Genomic DNA, 16,154 nt, shown 5'->3' on the forward strand with positions numbered 1-16,154 from the left:
CTCCAGTCGCGGACAAAACATTACATATACAGAGAAGGTAATGAGAAGGAAAAGATAAAAGAAAAAGAAGTTTCAAATTTTGGAGGAAGTAAAAAAAAAAATGTCTTTTAGATAGTGCCAGATCATAATTGTCGGGAAAGACACGAGGGGGTAGAATACCAAAGCATCGAGGTGAAGGGAAAGAAATAGTTATCAAAACGGCCCACCCTTGAGTTGCCATCGGCCACATAGAAATCTTGTGACGCAGCGGCTTGCCGAGTATTACGTGGTCTTGCTAACAGTGAAGGGCACACAAGCAGCTAGCACTCGGTAGAAAAACACGAGAGTAATACCTGCAGAAGTGGGGAAAATGAACGAGCATTGCAGGGAAGGGCAAATGGGTCAAGTTTTGAAGTTAGCCTGGGAGAGTTGATAAGTCGGACATGTATTGCATCAGTGATGATAAAATACACTCAAAGTGCTCCAATCATTTTGATGAAACTTACAGTTGCATCTGTAATTGATGAAATACACTTGAAGTGCTTCAGTCACTGATGAATTACACTTGTATCACTTCAGTTCTTTCACGAAATACAAGAGTGTTTGCCTCAATCATCGAAGACATTCACATAATGCTTCATAATCATAGTGAACGAACGTATAGTGAGGGTATACGTGATCCTTAATTTCTGAGGATGTTAGATATTTCTAGTTTCGTGGTTACAACTTGAGGTTGATGGCCATAATGACCCTGATATTTGATAGACGTAAAGCCCAAGTTAACCAGCCAATGAACTATGAACGAAACTATGTATGTATTGCTTCGGCCAGCAGTGACACACTTCGGTATTGCTTCGATGGTGAACTGAAGACCCCGACAGGTACACTAAGCCTTAGTCAGTTTGCCTCCGATTGAAAATTTCAGTTTTGACAGACTGACGGGAAATGAAATAACAAAAGTACAGTTCATATTTCTAATATTTCATTTAAGCTGACATGATAGTAGTATATTATAATTATTCTTAATAAATAATCAATAAATTAGTAATAAATAGTTCGTACACAAAGTTTATGAATGGTGGTGTTATGTAAAGAGAGACGACTTTCTCTTAAGTTTCTAGTTGTGACTTGGGTCATTATGATGGCTCGTAGTGCATTTTGGTCATTTTACCACACCAACTGGTAAGAAGCCATGACCTGTGCTGGATCACTACGTGGCATTTCACCAGCACGAACGGGAGGATTCTTTCTACAAGCGCGCTGGCGAATGAGGGCAAGAGGCGGGCGAAAACCCTCGGCCGAAGAAGAGACTTCCTCCTCAGGAGCTGGTCCCGCTGCAGTTAAACATATGGAAGAGCATGTCTTCCGTGAATCCGTTGGCTCCGCTCACCAGGGAGACGTGCCCGTCGGATCCTAACAGATATTTACCTGCGGGAGACAAATTTTAGTGTTTGATGTCCCTATTTTTTATATGTTGACTGGACATTTTTCACAGATATGGAAAAAGGGGAAAATTCATCTTTGATCAGTTGTTTGGCCCCAGAAGTTCAACCGAGTGAACCTAGGATATGATGACCTGACCTTTCAGGTTCAGAGGTCAGGCTATCATGCCTCAGAGTCGTAACGGACCGTACCCTCCTGCACAGAGGACTTGATGATGAGACATGTACCTCATCTCACACTTTCATGAACCATGTGGTCAAAATCATTCAAATGCTGCACTAAGGACTATCTTTTAACATTATATATATATATATATATATATATATATATATATATATATATATATATATATATATATATATATATATATATATATATATATATATATATAAGATATTTTCTCTGATGTAACTGACCTGTATGGAGGTGTTTGATCTTGTAGGTTGTAGCGTCGTGGGTTTCCAGCAGGAAGAACCTCTCGTCCGTTTCGCTAACACTTTCTAGGCTGCTCGAATTCTCCTGTGTGCATAGATTAGAGTGTCAGAACAAACAAACACACGCACTTAAACCTACATATCTAAGTATACAAACAGACACACAGTTATTTACTTATGTTGTTGTTGAGGAACTGACTCTGTTGGAACTGAAATGGTAGATGTGTAGCTGGTCTAAATCGGCAAAGGGTTGGTAGAAATGTTTCTATAAATCATCTTTTCATCAGAGCGTTCTGTATTTTTGTCTGAGGTGAGATGTAGGGAAAGGCCTGTGTGCTGTATGTCCAGTGCAACATTTCGACTCTTGGTAATTAGTTTTTGTTTCCGCTTCCAAAGTTCAAAAATACTTTTCTATTTGTTTTCCCCCTTTCATTAACCTCTTTAAATTTCAGGTAAGGTCCGGCCTTAATATGGACCTTTTCTTTGCTCCATAGGAGCCTCCAACGTAGTAGCAGTAGTAGTAGTAATGATAATAATGATAATAATAATAATAACAATAATAATGATAATCTGCAATAGCTTGTAGAGACGGTCTCCATTCTCACAGTCACTGGCCCACTAACTCCTGCCCCTGTGATAAAATAAAAGTAGACACTTACCATCAGCGACACTTCGCTGGAGCCGCCAGTGACGAAGTCTCCAGTTCGGGTCTCCAGTACCATCACAGTGCCCACCGTGTCCTGGAGGGGGTCGAACTGGTGCACCACGAAACATGCTGTACAGAGCAGACAAAACACCCGTTCTGTTTACTGTTGTCTGATGCCTTCAAGTGCCTTTAGTTTGTCAAGAAAGTCACGTTCCATTCAGTAACGTTAGTGTCCTTTATAACATGAAAACAAACATCATCATAACAAAGAACGTAAGTATTTGTGAATTGATGTTCTATACTTTCACACACTTACAATTCTCGCTCTGAGGTCCGACTGTGACGGTGCCGTTGCCGGAGACTACCAGGTAGTCAGCAGTGTCTTCCATCGCAAATCTAAACATTCTGTGCACGGAACTCCTGTACTGTACCGTCAGGCTGGAGCTGGCCATGGCAGAGCCTGCGGGAAGACAACAAACGACCTCAGTTAAGTCTGATGGTTATGGCAGAATGAGTAGAGAAGGTTAAAGTACATGACAGACAGAGCGAAGTGAGGCGTCAGTCTAGGTAAAAGGAATCGGGGTAATGTGTACTGGCAGATGCGATTGTCAGTAGCTGCTCCTTTAGGCTCAAGTTATGCTTATAGGATATCGTGTAAAAACGAATCCGTGTACGAATTCGTGTGTGTGTGTGTGTGTGTGTGTGTGTGTGTATGTTATTGTTTTATGATTATCATGTATGTGGCATGGGGGGAGAGTTTTGCATTTGTTACTTCGTCTATCAACCAAGCACATATACCTCATCTTAAGACCTTTATATATATATATATATATATATATATATATATATATATATATATATATATATATATATATATATATATATATATGCACACATTTGCTGATAACTACAAGGAAGATGAAACACAAGCTATTCATATTCCTTGTGGTAGTCATTCTCCCGTCTTAAGAATATTTAAATCGTCATATATATGATTACTTAGAATTGAGGAACAACTGAAATCCATTGAATGGTCATCGTCAGGCCTAACTGTTTGAGCACAGTTGGTCAGACATTTTAGAGACAGAAAAAATAAATTCCTTAAGACGACTCTCTGATAGAAATCGTCTTTTAAGGGTACTCTTAATCAATGATTTAACACTTAGGTATCATTACAGTCAGATTATCAGTTTAACTGTGAGGATAAATCCTAAGCCAAACAAGTCAGACTTGGATTAGATCACTTACGCCTGACGCGGCTGCGGGCGATGAGTCTATCATCGCGGGAACTCAGATGCTCCTAAGGAAAGATAGCGAGTGACATTAGTACTTGCTATGATGTATATATGTACATTTCGATTGATAAGTAAATTATTTCTATACATCTAATTATGATTTACATATAAACAAGACTAAAATAAGTTTGCAGTCATACTTACTATTGTAAGTGAAGAGTCAACGATGTCAGTGAAGCCCATTTTCTTTTTCTTTATTCACTCGAAGTAGAGAAAATGTAGGTTTGGTCTGATTTTGTTGGAGGACTCAACTAAAAATCTGAAAGGATAACGTAGAAAGGTCTCAAACATCTTTATAGGTTGGCATATATTTTATACTATGAAATCAACTTCTGATACGCCTACAAATACACAACACTTAATCATTCCGACCGCTCAAACTTTTTACCTGTATTCAACTGTACGGTTAAATGAAGCAGTAGGGTTATTTTACTGACTACCGCGTTATCTTTCTGTTCTTTTCACGTCAGACACATTACATCCATTGAGCTTGCACACACCCAACCTGTGCCTTCAGTGGTACACGAGAGAATGGGCTGCCACTGACACGATTCCGTAGCAGGCATGGACTGCGAATCTGTCACACACACAAACACACAATCATTTGCCGTCATTTCTACTTTGTTTTAAGATATCTCGACTTCTATAGAAGGAACTTTTTTTTTTGCAAATATCGAGATTCATACAAGCGTCAGTTTTGCGGAACGGGTGAAATCTAATTTGCTCATCCTCGTCATCTTGAATCCTCAAAAAAGTGTTGGGTTAAAGCTGTTTGACCAATCAACCACCGGGTTTCATTTTCCGTCCTCCCCGACCCTACGTTACCTTACCTCAACGTAAGCATAGCTTGCCTCATCGTAATCTTCACCTATGTCAACGTAAACTCTAGCCTACCTCGTCGTAACTGTAGCCTACTTCTAACTACAACGCATCTAGGCGTAACTCTCAAACTACCCAACCTACCTATCCTACCTCAGGTGATGCAAGAGTAACTTGTAAATAATCCAGTAGGCAACATAACGTTTGCGTCTACGACGCAGGACAACTGGCAAAATATCCACAACATAGGTTGTGGAAATATCTGACTAATTTTTGAAGAAGTGCACAACTAAGATAACGTGTTCTATATTGAAATAAACCATAAGTACACTTAAAGTAATTTGTATATGAACTTGGCAATTTTGAAATTTTACGTAAAAGAAAATAGAAACTAAATTCGTACGTTTATATATTAGAATACAAGCAAAATAGTAACGCCTTCTAGCATATCAAATAACTGCATAACGAGAACTCGGCAAGGCAGTAGATGCTGATAGACTATCAGATATCCACACGACATCCGAACTCTTTGAATATCAAAATATCCTTATATCTTTATGTCCTTTAGAACTTTGGAAGACCCAACGTACGTTTGATATCTGTCCCCTAAAGATAAGTTTCTCCTTAAACATATGTATCTCTCATATATATATATATATATATATATATATATATATATATATATATATATATATATATATATATATGTATATATTCCAACAATATGAGTATCAAACGATAATAGTGATAAAGAACGTGAACTGCTAACCTGTGGTAGGAGGGATGAAGCCTGTCTCGTTGCTCTGGCTGGAATGACTGACCGGTGTGCAAGGCTACATATTTATAGGACGCTGCTTCCGAGCAAATATGGGAATTCCACCTAGGGGATTTTTTTACGAGAGCCTTACCCGTAACAGCTTCCGTAAGAGGAAATCTTTGTGTATGCGTGCGTGTGTACAGCTAGTTGTATGTGAGTGTATTCGATTGCATTAAGCCATTGCGATAAAGGATCACTGGTTCGTCATGAACGATGAGACTGTCATGGAGTATCACACGGAAAATATTTTACACCATTGGTACTGTTGACCAATTTCGTCCAAGCTCAGAAAGTTTGCGCATGTATACACACGACGTTATTGAATAAGCGGGAAGTTTGAATAATTCAAAAGGTGAGACGAGCGTACGCTTAACTTTGGTTCTTTAACTGCCCTTAATCAAAAGACAAATCATAAACCACTGGACATAAGACCAGTAATGAGCTGCTCCCTTAGTATCTGTGGTTGAGATGTCCCACATGGACCAGTGTTGGCGAATAACAGTACAGGATACGGGTTGAGCCACTGGTGCCAAAAAGTATAGAAAATATAAGGGATATATCATAGTACCTTGCGAGCGGTGTACAGGACTAGCAGGTCTTGTGAACCAGTACCAAAGTGGACAGTTAAAGCTAGCTTCACCAAAGAGTTCGGGAGATAAGACATTAGTGCCTATGAAAGATTAGAAAATAATGATAATCAGTAAGAGATAAACTAGCGAGACCAATATGAGAGTTAAACCAATACCACTATTAATCGCCAGAGATTGAGAGTCAAACCAAATCATCCACGTAATGCCGGTCGACACCGGATAGAAGTTTCACCATTCAGATAAAGCCATCCGTTCGTGTCGGGCTTTACCTTATATAGCGCAAAAACTCTGCCTAGTGCGTCTGTGTGCGTAATTACCTATTTGTACAGATACGCGGAGGTAGTTCTACGGTTGTGGGGCCCCTATATCTTGAACCTTCTTTGTCATATATATATATATATATATATATATATATATATATATATATATATATATATATATATATATTATTTATTTATTTATCCTTGCTTTTTTTCATGCCACAATCTGTGACTTCTTTCTTTCCATCTCTCAAACAGCTGTTCCCTGTCGACATGTATGTAAATGATTCATGAAATTTGAGCATTTTCATCAGGTGTTCCTTATTAGTTCTTTTGTTCCACGGTAGGAAAAGGGAGAGACGAAAAGAGAATAAGAATTCTACATCTTCGCTGCTCTAGGAGAGGAGGGGAAATTTTTCATAACGGTCAATCCTCATGTAGCCGATCTCCACACACAAGGTATAAGAAGCAGCAGACAGAGGCGTACCACTGGTCTAAGCCTAAATTTCAAGTGTAGCCTTATTGGAATTACTTATTATGTACCATATGCTGAAATAGAAATGGTGAACGATCATACCATACCAGAGTTATTACATATCATACCAGGGTTATTATATTTAAGTGTGGTTATTATGCCTCATTATACCATGCCAGGGTTATCATACTTGAGTGTACTATACCAGGGTCGTTATCCCTCATTATACCATGTCAGGGTTATTATGCTTGATTATACCATATCTGGGTTATTACGCTTGATTATACCAATTCAGGGTTATAACAATTGATTATGATATGGCAGAATTATTATGCTTGACTATACCACGTAGGGGGTGTTACACATGATTATACCATAGCAGGGTTATTTTGCATGATAAAACGTGGCTAGATTCTCTCTCTCTCTCTCTCTCTCTCTCTCTCTCTCTCTCTCTCCTTGCAGGACTTATCATAAATGAGAGACTTGAATTCACAGAACACATCGATATGATAGTAGTGAGAGAGCGGTATGTTGATGAGAAGTTTCACATATGAGAGACAAAAGCCCAATGATGAAAGTATTTGATGTATACGAAAGAAACAAAAGATGACTACTGTTATCTTGTGTAGTCGCCAGTCGAACAACATGGAAATTAACGAGTTGGAAAATAATCCAGAAACACCCCATTAGCAGAACTGATAATCTGAAGCATATGAACCATCACATAGTGATTATCAGAAGCATACGAACCATCACAAACGGATGATCCGAAGCATATGAACCATCACCAATTGATGATCTGATGTATACGAACCATCACAAACGGATGATCTGAATCACCTGCTGATGATTTGGAGCACATGAACCGTCACAAACTGATGATATGAATCATATGCACCATCACCAATTGATGATTTGGAGCACACCAACCATCACAAATTGATGATCTGAAGCATACGCACCAACGCTGGTTGATGATCTGAAGCAATTGAACCAATACGAGACATCGAAAGAATTCGAACTCTAGAACTTAGAAAGAAGGGAGAGACGCATGGTAATATGACTGACTGCAAACTGATGACGTTAAGAATCATGAAACCTTTCGATATGAAACCATCAACGGCAAAAAGAAAACAGACACAAGTACGGAACATCACCTGGTCATATGGTGAAAAGACAACAGACCAAAATGTATGCGAGTCCAATAAATAAGTTGGAAAGATCATTCATCGGAACACCAGGACACGAATGGATGTAAGCTGTAATTTTCTAACGCTCTTCCCGTTAATTTTTTTTTTCCATACATATTTGCCATTTCCCGCGTTAGCGAGGTAGCGTTAAGAGCAGAAGACTGAGTCTAAGAGGGAAAATTAAAAACTAAAGGGGGGGGGGATTTCCAGTCCTCATACTCCCTCCCCTTTTACGACACGCAGGGAATACGTGGGAAGTATTCTTTCTCCCCTATCCCAGGGATGAAGAGATTGTTTTTAGACCTTATCATTTAATAGGAATCCCTTCTGACACTCTCGATACACAATTATCGTAATTTCATATCGACCTGGATACGGCCAGTTCTTTGACCTGACCTTTATGGATCAGATCAAAGGCCGGTCATCATATGACCCATGAGATGTATTGTCGTGTTCTGCGGTAAATCCTTCTTGCACACTGGTCGCGCCGTCATACATGTTTCGCTAACTTAAAGCTAACACGTCTGGCTTGTGGTTGTTGTTGGCCACACTGTCTCTGTTGCTTAGGTAGAGGTTAGTTTACATCGTTGGGCTGGGAGAGGCTACAGAGCAGTGGTCAAAGATAGCTGTCCAGTCTTGATACACCTGGCTTTACCCTATGCAGCATACTCTAAACCAGGTTAGTGTGTCTAGATAGTGGAAACTTGAACTGGCAAACCGCTTTATTAAACGTAACCTTGGCATTTGATTAAACATTCTCATCATTCAGCAGTGAGAAGTGGGGTTTATCCCTCACCCATCTTCCAGGGAAACAAATTCAGGGAATCCTATTGCACAAGCAGCATTCACAGAGTGAAACATGGAGCACACAACAGACATCAGGCTTTGGGAGCTACCGTTAGTGAAACTTGAGAGATGCAAGGTAGCGGCTTATTTATTGTTAGTTGCACAAGTAGACAATGATGCATTAATGATGAACGAACAGTATGTAGTAACGGAGGTCAGAGGAAACATTGGTCATTACCGTGTGAAAGAAAAATACATGTCATGGTTTCCATTCCGCCCCCCACCCAGGCGTCATGTGGGAGGGCTGGGTGACGAGGTTATCCCCCGTCGAAAAAAAAAAACTCCCCGGGTACTTTTACCATGATGTCCTCCATTAACCCCCCGGGCGCTTTTAAGGATGAATAAGTTACGTACCATAAGGCCCTAGTGTTTTACGTCATTCGCAGCTCATACCGTGTAATCTTAAATTTTTCGTGGAAATTGCTTCCTAAATACAAGTAGGTAAATAAATACACTGTGGCTTCTTGCAACAGGTTGGTAGGAAACGTTTCCCCCTTTTTTTTTTTTTCACTGCAATGACGTGAGTGGAAATTCCAACCTCATTCACCGCCTCATCACAATAAGTTGTTCATTTGGTACATACGGCAAAACCAACACATGCAGAAGAACGCAGTGTTTCGCATTCATCGTGAAAAGAAGCTTAACGTGACAAGTTCGATAACTACAAATAAACTGGTAATAAAGTACAGTACTACAATAAAAGAAAGGTAACCAGAAAAAAAAATTATCAAAGTCACGGTAGTGTGGAAGGAGAGCTTAGCCACTCAAGCGTCCCACGAGCTGGGGTAACACTGGGCTTCGCTAAGGACAGCTGCCGCAGAGCACTTACGAAACGGTTACTTGACGGAAATCCATCAGCTGCGATTAAACGCTGGATTCTAAATCACTTTTATTTGCCTTATATTTATAAATATTATGATCATCATAATTGAAATTTTCACGATATAATAACATAACATATTTAAGGAGAAAAGCTGAACACACACACACACACACACACACACACACACACACTGACAAATACCCTTCAGACTCGTAGTGAAAATTACTTTGCAGTTCCAATGATGCAGATTTTGTTGCTATTGTTCAGATGAAAGCAGCTTTGACGATACCTTACGGAATTTAAAATGCGCATTACGGAAAACAATTCATCTTCATTGAACTACGCTACTTTTTTTTTCAGTATCTTAAACATCGTCCAAGTCTAAACATTACATAAATGTAAAGATTTGGGAATATTATAAGATGAATATACGAGTAGCCGCGCTATTTGTCTAGATGCTGCGGGATTCTACTGTTCACATTGTCCCTTACTTCAAGCACATCCTCTCGTCTGTGGTACAGCAAAAGCTTCATAGATATTATGTAACTAAACGTATAGAGTTTTTATTTGGTGCGTTCTCTAATTTAGTTTTCAGCTTACGAAATACTTCAGATGCTACATCTGTCGGTTGCACTTATATACATGCATATATATTCCTATGAGTCCACGGGGAAAATGAAACATGAAGTAGCGCCAGGAAACAGATGAAGAAAGGCCACATTCGCTCACATCCATACATCGTGGGAAACCATGGAAAGGGCATGATTGTGGATAGGGGACTGTGTTTTCAGTGCATTGTATGTATATATGACAACTAGGGAGTGGATGTGAGCAAATTAGACCTATTCTTCATCAGTTCTGGCGCTACCTCGCTTCGCGGGATGTGGCATGTTATCTATGCATTCTTTTTTTGGCACATTCACGCTTCTAAATCCCACGAGTCATCCTCATGCGAATTAGTAAACCCGATTGTGAAGGCTTCGCCACCTTGGTCCCTTTTCTCATAAACAGCAGATTCAGGTACTCCAAGGCTTCGTCTGCTCGCTCCTGCAGAGGGTATTGTTCACTCGTATGATTAACCTTCCCGCCATTTTTCCACCCTCTCATATTGCCGGCACATCGTTTCCCCTTGACAGGAATATATTTCCCAAGGAAAAAAAAAATCACCAGGGCAGCCAGTAATTTCTATCCTGTCGAGGAATTGGATGAAGAATTGGCAAATGTGTGTCAGGTGGACAGTCATCTTGCGTCTCGCAACTTCCTGGGCTCGTCTACAGATAGACTACAAGACCGACTTTTAATACATATGTATATATTCATATGTTGTACTTATTACGCTTGTGCGTAATAAGTACAAGATATATTCTACACCGATTGAAACTACCCGCAAAAATAGGTTATATATAATTTTTGTCTCAGGACATTTAAATGGCAAACTCCTGTGCTTGACAGATGTTCAAGAGAAGATATGAAAATGAGATTGAGTGATGGCTAATATAGGGATTGGGTAAGTGCTGGTGAGAGGGGTGTATGATCAATGCGCAGCACCAGAATGGGGGCAACGTGAGATTTGAGACGGGACGGGGTACCAGAGCGAGGAGTGAGGACGGGCTACCAAAGTGGAGGGAGAAGAGGAGAAAGTAGTGAGAGCAGGACATGCGGTACCGGAGTGAGGGGGGAAGGGGAGGACAGCGCGGTGCTAGAGAGAGCAGGAAGGGATAAGTGTGAGGTCAGGCCTGCAACGCGTCCCGCCCGCTGCGGAAGCTCCGATCGTACTAGGGATGATACCGGTAGCGTCGTGGGTTACCCCCGCGCCACTCTTCTGCTTAATCGTGGCCCTGGACGAAGCCGTAGGTCTTATACGGCCACAGATAAATTGGGGGCCAAACTAGCATGCTCTTTCGTTTTCTTTTTTGTGGCTACAGTAGCATGTTTGTTTATGGCCACAGTAATATGTTTATATTTAGTCACACTGGTGCTTGTTTGTGGCCACAGTGGGATACATGTTTGTGGCCACGTTGCCATGCTTGTTTGTGGCTGCACCTATTATGGTAACTTGTTAGCACACTTGTATCTTTCTCTGATCACACCCGAATGTGTCTGTTATGCTACTCCCGTGTGGTTACTTATGGTACTCATCATTTGCTTGTATCAGTACCAGTAACATCCGCTGGATAAGGAGCAGTAGCCACACCTACACAATATGCTGTAATAACAACAGCATCTGCAGCAGTATCAGTAACACCACCACATCCTTGCGTTACAGCAAACGGTGGTGCTACGGAACCTCTTCCAACGGATGTTACTGTTACTTTCTGTAAGGAAACAGGAGCACTAACACCACTGCCTATAACTAACAACAGCTGCAATAACAACCGTAAAACCACCACCAGCAGATAGGTACAACAGGAGCCGTAATTAAAGTAACGGTAACAGCACAGAGCAGAAATTTCCGTAAATTTTTCGGGAGTTACAGGTGTTCCCGCGCTCGCCCCGTGAGCTGTATGACGTCCTCACCGGAAATGTTATTCATTCCCCAGAAATAAGTTGAGACGTCACCTAGCCAGCCAATGCTAGAAGAATCATTATATAAAAGAAAGCGAAGGTTGAATGATTACTTATTTTTCTTCTTTTTGTATGCTCGGGAATATTATAACACCTTGTGATAATATTGATATTAGTTGTATCTCAGGTTATGACAGGGTTTCGATTAAGATCCGTGCTCATCACAGCTGCAAGAGCAGGGATAAAGTCTTGTCATTAAATCATCATCATCGCTGATCATGTTTGGTTTCAAGCACACCTGCTTATGTGCAGTTAAGACTACGCATTTAATGATCGCTGGATTACCCTGGCTCTCGTGACATGACACGAGGCGTGGAATATCTCTGGGGTGCCCCGTGCAAGTGGCAAATTTTTCAGATGTTTTGCCCCGCGGGGCAAGTCTGTATTGTAGTAACGGCAGACGTCCCACACGGGGACATGCAGTGGTTCTACAACCCCACAGGAAGCGTTAATGCTGTCACGTCATTGTGGTAACTGGACCGTACTTGAGAACTCCCAGTGGTCGCATTCAAATCTATTGCAGCAGTTATCTCTCTCTCTCTCTCTCTCTCTCTCTCTCTCTCTCTCTCTCTCTCTCTCTCTCTCTCTCGTGTGGCGATGTTTCGCTTCACCCGCCACCCACCGCGTCTCTTTGCTGTTTATCAGCTGACATATTTCTTTCTTGTACCTCCCCTGATGATGTGATTATTACACGAGAGTGCACTTGTGAACTTATCGTGTTTCGTTATCCCCGTGGACTCAAAAAGAAAAGCGACTTGTAATTATTTGATAGTTGATGATGATCAAGTAAGATTACCATTTAGGCCCACAAAACATGGTTAAAGTAAAACCACTTAATGAGAAAATCCACGACCCAAGTAGACCCATGAACTGCCAAGCATACTGTGACCACTCACTTTCCTCTAGGCTGAGGAGAGGCCGCTAAAATTTTTACCTTTAACATCTATATGTAATAACAGCTGCAGAAATAATGTGGCATGCAACCTAACACACCTGCTAAAAATAACTAAAACACTCTGATTCACAAGTGTAAGGGAAATTCAGTTCATGCGCATATATACTTTAAAACAAGCAATATATTGTAATTCCTGCTACACAGCGTGAAACTGATTGGCGGCTCTTCTCAGTCTGTGGGTTTTTTAAAAGTTCACTTAAGGGAACATCATCTAGTTACACGTCTTTACATTATAATCTTAGCTGCACAGAAATCCAAGCTTGCGGAAACTTTTGCTAAGTGACGGGTCATGTCCTTCCTGTTAGGTTGGTATACGTGCGCAGGGGTCCGGACATGCGACAGTCTTTGCTCAGCGGCGGCCAACGTTCCCCAGGTCAAGTCGGCCTGTACGTGCATTATTCACATGCAGCGCGGCGCGTATGCCGCACGTCCTTGTTACAGCTCTGTTTCTGTCCACACACTGCAAATATTCTTTGTAGGCCCATGCTGACGCTCGGCCCTTACTGTTGCTTGGCCCCTACCGTGGTTCAGGAATGTGGTAGAAGTTAGCGTTATACGCCCCGGGTTTAGGCAACCTGGCTTCCTTCTCTGCTGGACTGGTGCTCACTGATCCCCTTCTCTCTGTTCTGCGCAATATAGGATGCCATTTGTTGCAATACCAAGACAATTATTTAAGTTTCCTTGGTTAATTACTCTACTGATTCACTCTGCCACTCTTTTCACATTCGGTATATTTTCGTTGTCACATGGTCACTTTCGTTATTCTTACAATCTGAAGTTTTATTCTACTAATTAATCAATTTTACAAGAATATCCTTAATGCGTGAGTGAAGCGTGGGATGACCATGTGATATGATACTTGATAACCCTGGCGACAAAGTCTTCAACGAGATCAGCCTAATGTTCACGTACACAGACACACACAAGTTCCTTATCTCAGCTTGTTTTCTTCGTTATACACACACACACACACACACACACACATATATATATATATATATATATATATATATATATATATATATATATATATATATATATATATATATATTCCTATGAGTCCACGGGGAAAATGAAACACCATAAGTTCCCAAGCGCACTTTCGTGTAGTCATCTCGCTTATCTACCTTTACATCTTCGAAGAACTGCTCTCCTCAGACGTCAACAAATTAAGCTTTAATTCAGCTCGATGACGTCAACAGTTCCTTGAAAGATGAGGATACTGAATATCTACGAGAGGCCGTAACAATGAATCAAGCAAGAAGCCTAGTAACGAAAAAAGTGAAATGATGTACAGTATGAAGATAGTGGACTACTAGAATAAACTGAGAAATTTAATTTTGAATGCGAACGGCAGGCATTAGATTAAAAAGTATGATAACTGAGAAAGTTCAAGGAGTGGGCCCCCAAACGTGTAGAAATCCCTCCCCCATAATGTACAAATCGGTAACGACAGCAGCTACATTGAGACAGAAGCACCTACGCTGCTTTTCATCTGCCAAGATTCCGACAGAGAACAACTTTTTCAAACCTATCGTACAGGTGAAGGGGGATAGGGAGGAAATTCTAACGTGGCTCCTAAAGGCAGTATTTCTTGAATGTAAAACGAATATGTGTTTTAAGATTCATAGATTTAAAACCAACATACCGATGAATATGCTGAATTTTTATGGCTTCTTTTTTTTACTACTGACAAAGAGATAATGTAAATAAATGTTTTATAAACGCAGTTTATATAACAAAGAAGATCTACAGGTGATTGCAAGTTAGTATAAAGAAATTAACAACAGGCAACTCTGCTAACTAACGAACTGCCTGACTTTAAAAATTTTCTCAATTCAACCCTCTGTTTTGTGTTCATGAGGTTGAGTTCGAGCATCTAGCAGCATAATATTTATACATGGTTGTCTTTCAATTTTGGATGTAGATATTTATTACCTTTGCGCTGAAAGAGCTAATTTAGTCTCAGCTCATAACCAAGCTAGGCTAGAGTTTATGCCAAACGTGGATTCAAACTAGGTAAATCACAACCATACGGCTGAGGCCTGCTTAGAGGAGGCTGGATAAAGGGAATTCATATTCTTGTTAATGGAAGGAAGAGAAATAAGAGAGAAATTAATGTACCTAGAACCATAAAGTTGGGTATATTATTGGCGTACATGGACAAACAGGATCAGGGGGAAAAATAAGAAATTGAGAATTCAGATCAAAGATTAAATATCTCACTTTCTTAACTCCTAAGTATGATGCAGACGTATCGATAAGAACAGCAGTTGTGATAATAGTAACAAAGTAGTGTAATATTAATAACTATAGTAATAGTTGTGTGAGAAGGATCGCCAAGGTGGTATTAGGTAAAGAAATAGTAGACAAATGTTCTCCAAAGTTCCCATCCCACCACCACCCCCCTCCAAGTGGAAGGAGGCTAGATAGACTGTCTATATATAGCAAAGTCGAGGAGGGTGATGCAAAGAGTATCTCCCACTGTCGTCTCTCCCACGCATCTCCCTCACTCATCCCTTCAAGGTCACACGGGAGTAGTGGAGTGACACAGACGGCAGCTGACTAACTTGCCCATGTGGTGAAACTGGAGGAACATAAAGAGGACAAACAAGTAATATATATATATATATATATATATATATATATATATATATATATATATATATATATATATATATATATATATATATATTATATTCACAAGTGTAAGGGAAAAAAAATTTAGTGAATGCACTTAAACTTCGAAAAAGCAGTCCACTGTAATTCCTGCCACACAGCTTAATACTAACTAGCTGCTCTGCTTAAAGTAGCATCATCTAGTTACACGTCTTTACATTATAACCTTAGACATGGAGACGACCGGCTGCACGGGAATCTGGGCGTGTGGGAGTCCTTACTCAATGACGGGCATGTCCTGCCGGTCAATTCGGTCTGTACGTGCACAGGTGTCCCGGTCAATTTGGTCTGTACGTGCACAGGGGTCCGGACGTGCGGCAGTCGTTGCTCAACGGTGG

At 40.5% G+C, this 16,154-nt stretch overlaps 1 protein-coding gene across 2 annotated transcripts; it reads right to left on the minus strand.

The window, feature by feature from the left end:
* Window positions 1–939: 939 nt before the first annotated feature.
* LOC139761880 (uncharacterized) lies at window positions 940–13,700 on the minus strand. 2 transcript variants are annotated; one of them, XM_071686457.1, is made up of 7 exons: window positions 13,659–13,700; window positions 3,942–4,056; window positions 3,751–3,802; window positions 2,819–2,962; window positions 2,516–2,631; window positions 1,839–1,941; window positions 940–1,407 (listed from the first exon to the last, which is right to left on the minus strand). In XM_071686457.1, exons 2-7 carry the CDS (start codon window positions 3,978–3,980, stop codon window positions 1,298–1,300), a joined length of 564 nt encoding a protein of 187 aa, XP_071542558.1. In that variant the 5' UTR covers window positions 3,981–4,056; window positions 13,659–13,700; the 3' UTR covers window positions 940–1,297. The 2 variants fall into 2 exon arrangements, with proteins under 2 accessions (XP_071542558.1, XP_071542557.1); XM_071686456.1 differs by lacking the exon at window positions 13,659–13,700 and adding an exon at window positions 5,386–5,453.
* Between the last annotated feature and the right edge of the window lie 2,454 nt (window positions 13,701–16,154).

This window comes from Panulirus ornatus, chromosome 42, assembly GCF_036320965.1.
Source record: "Panulirus ornatus isolate Po-2019 chromosome 42, ASM3632096v1, whole genome shotgun sequence".
NCBI classification, from domain to species: Eukaryota; Metazoa; Arthropoda; class Malacostraca; order Decapoda; family Palinuridae; genus Panulirus; species Panulirus ornatus.